This window comes from Porites lutea, chromosome 4 (assembly GCF_958299795.1).
Source record: "Porites lutea chromosome 4, jaPorLute2.1, whole genome shotgun sequence".
NCBI lineage: Eukaryota > Metazoa > Cnidaria > Anthozoa > Scleractinia > Poritidae > Porites > Porites lutea.
In genome coordinates, this window is record NC_133204.1 from 37,244,188 (window position 1) to 37,253,456 (window position 9,269).

At 39.8% G+C, this 9,269-nt stretch overlaps 1 protein-coding gene across 1 annotated transcript; it reads left to right on the forward strand.

Moving 5' to 3' along the window:
• Positions 1–1,289: 1,289 nt before the first annotated feature.
• On the forward strand, positions 1,290–4,583 carry LOC140934616 (uncharacterized). Its single transcript, XM_073384213.1, has 3 exons — positions 1,290–1,657; positions 2,880–3,679; positions 4,311–4,583. The coding sequence occupies exons 1-3, from the start codon at positions 1,290–1,292 to the stop codon at positions 4,571–4,573; spliced, it is 1,431 nt and encodes a 476-aa protein (XP_073240314.1). The 3' UTR covers positions 4,574–4,583.
• Positions 4,584–9,269: the final 4,686 nt, after the last annotated feature.

Sequence of the window (9,269 nt, forward strand, 5' to 3'; positions counted from 1 at the left end):
TGTCTACATTTGCCGCAAGTGATCGCGAGTGGGTCGGTCCCATACCAGCTAGCCTGTTCCAGGCGTTGAGACGACCGCCGCGCTCTACTATCTGAACGCCTTGAACAGGCTGAACAGGCTACTTACTAGCCTCCAAGCGCAACAGTGAACATTGTTTTTTTTCTTTTTGTTGTTGTTTTGTTTCCTTGTTTGTTTGTTTGTTTTTTTCTGTCGACCCTTCAGGGGCACCCAACGAGGATATAGTTCAAAACCACTTAACATAGCATTGGTGAACGTATTTTAGTATTCAAACGGTAGATATAAGCATCTTTTTATTCCCTAAAAACTTTTCATCTGTTCGGATTTCCTAGCTGAAAGTCTAGTGATCCGAAAATTATAGGGATAAAAACTTACCTTCTCGAAAATTTCAGCCAGGAAAAGGCTCCCGAAAATTCTAGTTGGCCTTTTTTAGGGTCAAAATCCGTTAAAAATGGGTAATTATACCATTTTGTAGATGTTCGAAAATCCTAGGAGAGGCAGGCAAGCAAGAAAATTTAGAACAAATGCTCCGAAAATTCTAGATCTCAAATCGTCTTCCGAACAGATATTTTCCCGAAAATTGCCGTTGGGTGCCCCTGACCCTTTCCCTTTAGCCTCACGAGGTTCTGCGACACACGTATTTCTAGTTTCATGTGAGCCATTGTGAGATGAACATTCATTCCCGTGCGTGAGTTGAAATATGGAAAAATTATATACTTTCTATTTCCTCAAAAGCCTTTTTTCATCGTTAAATCGGGATGACTGATACATTTTTCGCACTCTGTTGGTTTCCTTGTGTTAGTATTTCTCAGTTACCTTTAAATTTATTGTTCCATAATTCTGATGGCGTCACTGGCCATGGCCTCGATTTTTTTCGTAAACACTGTACCTTACCGACAACACTAGAGATGGGTAAAATAAACAACTAACTACTACATTTTGCTCTACGTATTAATTTACTGAAAATTAATGTTCTCTGCAGAGAACTCTGAAAATGGCTTCCGAGACCCTAAATTTAACACTGAATTCTCTGGGGGAACATGCCCCCTGACGGCATCCTTCGGCGCTATAACTTTTCTTCCGAGCGTACGTAAACCTTCAAAATCCGTCACGCTACGCCCCTGCTATTGATCGTCCAACTTTCTTGTATTCTAGCCGAGCAAGCATTTACTCATGATGATTTTCGTACTTATCGAAAGGCTAACGACGTTTCTTTTCATTTTTCAACAATAGATATTTGTGTGATTGGGTCCACGTTCGGGTAGATCGACATGAAGTGCAACTTGCGTCTTTGCCTTGCTGTTTCCGTTATCCTATTCAGTTTACCACAACTTGATGGTTCTGCTATCCACCCTGGAGAACGAGGAAGGAAAAAAGTTTTAATCCTGGGAGCGGGAGCTGCTGGAATCACGGCTGCCAAGACACTTTACGATCAAGGCATCACAGATTTTCTCGTATTGGAGGCTCAAGACTACATTGGTGGCCGGATGAAGTCAGTGCCTTTTGCTGGTATGAAGATCGAAGAAGGAGCAAACTGGATTCATTTCGCGGAAGAGCACGACGTTAATCCGCTTCTACCCCTACAAGAAAAGCACAACTTAAAAGGACGTCTGTCCAATTATAGCGACTTTTGTATAAGGTGAGTTAGCTAACATCGTTAATCAAACTACTTTCGACAGTCGTTTCGATTGACCCGCAAAGACGAGGATGCTTGTCAGAAAATTGAAACTGAAACCCCAAGAAGGACCAATCTGGGCGTGGTTCATGCTTATTTCAACCCCTCAAGGAGACCAGGCTCCGGCAAAGTATAAGGCATTTCAGCATTTCCTTTTATATATACATGTACTAGATAAAAGTACTTGACCTGGACGAAATATTATATCATGAAACTCGGAGTAGCAATAAATGGTAACGACCACTTAGTCCAGTCCGCCAGTTTACTTATATTGATTCTGCTCTACTCTAACTACAGTGTATTGAGCACTCTTATGGTCCATGAGGACATCAGTCTGCATGGATACTCGGCTGTCATATACTAAATATATTTTTTTTTTACGCGCAGCCTATGGCAATACTATTTTATTATAGGTAACAAAATGTTGCTGAATTTATGTGACTCTCCATTTTAGAGATCGGTGCGTAGCAGCTTCGCTCTGTTGCAGAAATGGCGTCGAAATCACGTGTGAACATGTACAGAAGCCCTATTCGGTATAGTCTGCTACACAGCCGTTTTTAGTGTCGTCACGCAACGCTCCTCCCCACTAACTAGTGGGGAGAAGCGTTGCGTGACGACACTAAAAACGGCTGTGTAGCAGACTATATTCGGTATGGTTTTTGAGCCGGCGCAAACGCTATCCGGAAAGAGTCTGAACATAGCGTTAGTTGCTTGATAAAATCAAAATTTTGCGCCTCACTATTCCATGCGCCGAAGCAGTTTAACCAGAGCTCAGTACAATATGCAAATTTATAGCTGAAATTTTGAAAGAACCTTTCGCATGAGGGATGTATCAGATGTATAGTATACAGCTATTTCGAGGAAGATTGTCGGAAAAAAAGGTGCACGTGACAATTGCGAAAGGTAATATGGGGTACGATCAATTCCCTGTTCTTGACACTGTAGCTTTCGAACCTACTTTTGTTACCTTCCTATAGCACTTGCAAACATATATTCATGGCCTCTCGTCCCATTCTCTCAAATTTCTTTGAAGAACAGTGAACTCAAAACCACCCACAATACCTTTCGAGATTGTCGCGTGCACTTTTTTCGACAACCTTTCTCGAAATAGCTGTATGTATAGAAGATACACTCTACAATTGATGTTAACATGTTTTAATTAATTCATGTTTGCATATTCTCACAGAAACGATTTTGGCAAAGACATAACCAATCTGCGTCTGTATAAAAAATGGGAGGAAGTAAGCGAAAAGTTGTTTGAGATGGGCGAGGAAAGGGGAGACCAAGATCATCCTCCCAGAGATATGCCTATTTCAGTTGCACTAAAGCTTCTTGGCTGGCGCTCAAACACTCCAGCAAAGAAGGCCTTGTCGTGGTTTGAGCTCGATTTTGAATATGGTGTTGGCGAGAAAGAGACTTCCTTAAACAATATGGCATTTCCTCCCGAGGAGGATTTCTTCGTCACTGATCAAAGAGGCTACTGGACGATTTTCAGTGACTTTTACAAGGCTTTTCAAGACAAAATCTTGCTGAACAAGGCGGTTCGAAAGATTCGGTATTCTGACGGCAGCGTTACCGTTGTTACAAATGACGGGGAGGTCTTCAGCGCAGACTACGCTTTGTCCACGTTTAGTTCTGGCGTTCTTGGCAGTAATTTCATAAGGTTCTCACCCCCCTTACCTAAGTGGAAGAGAGAAGCAATTTATCGTTTTAGACCTGTTTACTTCACTAAGATTTTCCTGAAGTTCCCGTACGATTTCTGGGATGATCATGAATGGATTATGCATGCGTCCCAAAAACCAGGCAATTTTCCAACTTTCTACGACCTGAATCGACCAGGATTCTTTCCTGGATCAAACGTTCTTTTCACAGTGGTAACAGGGAATGAAGCACTGAGAGTAGAAAAACAACGCGAGTCGAAAACAAAGAAAGACGTAATGAACACCCTAAGGAAAATGTATGGCAACAAGATACCGGAAGCGACAGGTAAGTAGCAACGTTTTGGTCCTTACTCTCACCATATAAATTAGAAACCTGAAACACTATTTTAAGAAACTTTTACTAAAAATGTCCCTTGCAATATTAAGCCTTAAATTGAAATATTCCCAATTGATTTGAAATGTCTATCAAACTTTTATCTGTGTTCATGAACAGGATTGTCGGTTAAAGGGAGCGAAATTTGAAACAATCCGAGTGCGGAAGTCTTTATCTGAGTCAAAGTGTATGGTATTCTCGAGCGCAAGTTATAATGTAAATTTAAAAGTCTGCATGGTTATTGGCCTGACTGGTCAATTAAGTGAGGATATTATTATTATTACTATTTAATATTAGAACTTATTATTATTATTATTATTATTACTATTTGTCTCTGGTTGAGTCGTGACGTTTTTTGCTTTGATGACTCTCATTGGTTCGAGACTGACGAATTTTTTACCATGAACCTAATTCTTACCCATGTTGGGTGATCCTGAAGAAGATTTTCAGGGTAAGACTTCGTTAATCAACCCTCTTATTTCAATGAGTACATATCGCGTCTTCCAATTAATTCAGTTCTAATTTTTTATATATCTTTTATACCGAGTGTACCTTAAAGGTTTTTTTTCTGTGTTGCATTCAGATATCCACGTCAGCAAATGGTCACAGAACCCCTTCGTGCGCTGTGCATGGACAGATCCTGTGGTGGGAACGAGCTGGGGACACTACGAAAACATGTCCGGTCGACTGAAGAATCTTTTCTTCGCAGGCGAGAGCACCAGTCAAGAATATTATGGTTACGTACAGGGAGCGTACTTTACTGGGCGTGATAAAGCTGAAGAGATAGTTAGCTGCATCAAGGGAGGAAAGTGTGAAGCATACACGTCTGCCACAGAAGAAATTTAAGCAACGACCACGTCGACGTCAACGACAACAGCAAAAAAAGCAATAAGTTTAGATTAGCAAAACAAGAACATTGCACATGCACAACGCTTTTGTTTGTACATAAATTTATTTGCCGTCACTGCACGAATATGCAAAGTGAAAGTGCCTAATAGACCTTTTTACCGATACGGCGGCCAAATTGAATTTATTCGTTTTAAGGAGTATTATGGGATGCCCAGGGGGCATGAGCACATTTCGTTTGTATTTTCGAGCGCTTTTCGGGACATTTTTTCTTAAAGTTTTCTTAGAATAAGATTGTGATGGGAAAAAAGATCCTTGTGCCGTGTTTGGATGTAATAATGATCGCCTTTTTTGCCGAGAAATATACAGTAAAAGACCATATTTCTAATACTAAACTAGAAAAAGGCGATCATTATTACATCCAAACAAGGCACAAGGATCTTTTTTCCCATTACAATCTTATTCTAAGAGAACTTTAAGAAAAAATGTCTCAGAAAGCGCTCGAAAATACAAACGAAATGTGCTCATGCCCCCTAGGCATCCTATAATACTCCTTAAATCGAATTAATTCAATATGGCCGCCGTATCGGTAAAAAAAAGGTCTAATCACGTTTTGTAGAGGACTTGAACACAAGACAACGATTTTTTTTTCTTTCCCTGAACTTTGATGCAGTCTTTCAGAATTCAACCATATTGGATCGTTTTGAAAAGGAAGTGTTTTTTTGTGATGCACGAAAAAGAGAAAAAATTAACACACACTCACACGACAACGTTTCTAAATGCTGTTTGCGTCGTGAGTAGGCCTCTCCCCGAATGTAGCTTGAGTGTAGTTAGTTTAGTAGTTTTTCAACAAGGTTCTCTTAATACACTACAGCTTCGCTTCTTTCCAGTAGTGTACAGTTGTTGCTCCTGGGGAGCAAACATTTTTGGAGAAAATATTTGCCTCTTTACTTCTTTCTCATACTGTGACAATTCCAATATATATTTTCCTTTTCCGTTCATCCCTCCGGTTATGGATCTACCATTAAAAAAATCGGCAATATTTGAGGAACTACTGATTTCAAACCAAATAAGGCACATGTTGTTATTTACATATGCCTCTGTTAACAAGAACGCCCTTATATTTTTTTATTTAAAGAAAGCCGTCATGTAAAACGCACAGCTATAACGACGAAAACTATGTTTTTCTTTAAAAATCGGCCTCGTTACTAATTGGCTACTCAAGCGCTGAAATTCTAAGTAAAATATTAAGCCTTGAAAATTGTAACGATAGTTATTTTTCAATCCACTGAGTGTTTGTGGAAAGTCATATTGTTCACCATATTTTCTCTCTCAATTCACCAATTTGGTATCTAAATTTTAAAGGTAATTCACTTGAAAAGGAAATACTACACAGTTTTTTTTTCAAACCTTGCACAATTAATAGCCATGTAAAAACCGTACTAAAGAGAAATGGGATCACCATCCTTCTTTTCGGTCTCCTTGTCTGTTATTCTGAGTGTTTTTTACTAGGTTGAACGCGAAATGTTCGAACCTTAAAACAACCTTCAAAAGTTGTTATTTTTTAGCAAAAGTCTTAAATACTACTGAAACTTAAACGTATGGTCTGTTTGGTTTATTATCTTTCAATAAAGTGCAGTCGAGGCTCTGACGGTAAGCGACCACTTCGGAAATTCGAAAAAGTGGTCGTAGAGAGCTCGTCGTAAGCGAACGCATGGTGGGGTGGTCACTTTAATACGAGAGCTCGAGAAACTCGTTATAATAATTCATTATATCTGATATAGACACGACTAAACGTTACGTCCAATTCTTTTAAACCACTAGCGCAATTTACAGTTTGATTAAAAGTGTTGATTTTGACTCTGTGTGGTCGCTGAGTGGTCGCTTACAAGAGAGCTTAATTAAAAAAAGGAGAAGTCCAGCCGGCTAATCCCAAAAGTGGTTGCGGTCGCCAAGGGAGGGAGAACCTACGAGAGCTTTTCATCAAACGTTAAGTCACAGTTCAAACGGGGTTTCACAAATGTGGTCGTAACTACGTAGAGCTGGTCGCTTCAATTACGGGAGTGGTCGCAAGGAGTGCGGCATTTGAATTACCCTTACTTGCAAACAATGAAAGGGCAATATTATTATCTCGTACTCTCCCGTAGCCTGAGAAAATAGACGACATTTCGCGACGCTAACAACGGTTTCCCTGCGAATTGACATTTGAGAAACGGGCGCAAAAATTCCATTCTTTTGACGCGTCACTACCCATGGGTAGAGTTTCTAATTTGTCGTGCGGCTTTTGAAATTTGATTCAACCAATCAGAAGCACTATCCAGATCTGGGTAGTGACGCGTCATCCACATGGAATTTCTAAGCTCGTTTCTCTGACGTCATTTCGCGGGGAAACCGTTGTTGGCGTCGCGATATGTCGTGTGTTTTGTCAGGCTAACTCTCCCGTGGCTCCACATACAGATATTCTAATACAACTTTTGCTATAAATTTTTTGTGGTGACATGCTGATTATGTCATTTTCACATTTCTATCACAGAGCTTAAGAACTACCATCTTTCATTCTTTCATCACACAGTAGGACATCGACATTGCTAATCCAAGCAGTATGTAGGAAGCGTGTCAAATATGAACCCTAGTACATGGCCGGCTCGCTCTCCATGAGGTGCTCCTTAGCTCAGTGGGTAGAGCGTCCGCCCGTTGTTTGGGAGGTTATTGGTTCGAATCCATAAGTTTTTGTTTCCTTAAAATATGTTTGTTGAATAACTAAAACGAGTAAATAACACCAAAAAAAAGAGGAATCACCGTGTTCGTTTCATTGGAATAAGATGACGAAGAGGCATTTTCGGCTTCCAGTGATCATTTTACAAGAAGCCGACTGGGACGAGTTTCAAGACCAAAACCTTACATCAAGGCAGGTCAAGCGTCTCCTCCCCCCCCCCCCCCCCCAAAGATTCTATTAATTAATTGATATTTTGAAAAATGAATCAGTTGTTCGTTTCTGTAACTAGCGACAAATTTAAATCGAAATTCCTGCAAGCGTAACAATCAAGCAGTGAGTATTGTACGAGAACTTTTCTGTATTTGGTCGGATTGAAAATCTTTGAATGGATTCAATTTCTTAGTAAGACATTTACATCAAATTCAGGGAAACTTAGCTGGTAGAAATTTCGTAACTGCCCCGCGTGTGAATTCACGCCTCATCAAGAATGCAGAGATGAACCTGAAATCTAGCCAACGGATTCAACTTTCGAATAATAAATTCATTATGGAATCTTGGGCGGCACGCTTGACCTGGCTTGACGGTAAGCTACGGTAATAACCCGAACTGTGCCATCAAAATCGCTGTTACAATTTCAAAAACCACAAAAGCGGCTCTTTTTACCTTTGTTCAGGTGGCCAGCGAAATTGCCGCCACCTTTAATATAATCGCTATATTATGCGCAGTAGGCGATGCGCGGTGCACGCTAGGAAATCACGAAAGAACTCGGCCACGAATATGATCCCCATACCCCACTATAAGGTTACGCCTTTATACGGCCAAATTCGTTGTACGTGCATCAATAGAAAAATAGATACAGGGTATGAAACTTAGACCTTTCATGCCATGCTTCTACGCGACAGTGGGGTGCGCCTCTTCGAACCGAGGCGAGTTGAATAAGATTTTTGCTTTTTCACGTTTCTGCTGTTAGCTGGGAGCCCTGGAAATAGTAAACTCTGAAATGCTGCAGACTATAAACTAGAATACAGCTTGCGAAATTGACCATATATTACAGATGATTATTAGCCTTTTTAAATAGAGACCGTAAAAGCTCCTGTAATTCACTAACTGTACATGTGACGACATAGAAAGATTCTGTCCAAAGAACGAAAATGGTCAGTTATTGGCAGTCGAGGTGCTTAAATAATTTGTTCAGAAAAGAAAAGTTCATTTGTTAGCTTATTTTGGCGTATTTCACACCACAGATTTTAAACACTTTACGAGTCTTCACTATCTTTAAACAAAATTAACTTTGGTGTAGCTTGAGATTCTCTTTCCTTTCTCTCCTAAGGAATGTTTTCGATTTAGCCGATTTCTGTATTTTTGGATTAGTCTGTAATGTAACGTCAATAAATTTAAAGTATACAAAAAAGCATTCGTTCTGTCTTTATCAGTCTAACTTGTTCTTTTTTATGCTTTTAATAACTTGCGTTAAGTGATTTAAATTGCATTGTCCTAAAAGAACAGTCATGTTATCCTTTTTGTTCCTACTAGGAGCCAACAATTTCAAATCAAAAAGTGAATTGTTTGTATTTGTGAATTAAAATGTTGACTAGTTGCTGATGCTTTTCATATAATATCCCTGTTTTTTATTGTGTACGTCTTTGTACCCTTGCTGTGTATTTTGCAACAACTGGAATTACAACCAATCAGATTTCTTTGATTTGGACAAGCTGACTGATTCTTGATTGATTCTTGATGATTGATTCTTTTTTAAGCTTGCAGGCTGTGCAGAGGGCCATTTTATGCTCTCGCCAACCCCAGTAAGTTATTGTGCATTTTCCTATTTCCTTTGACCTTCTAAATCCAGCTTTGAATGGCTCCAGCAACGAGTACAGTTTTGTTCTTATGGGAAGTAAAACTCTAACCGACAGTTTTCTTTTTTTGAGTTCTCAGCAACAGAGCGACTTTCTGAGTGTTCAAGTTCGGGCATATAGATCG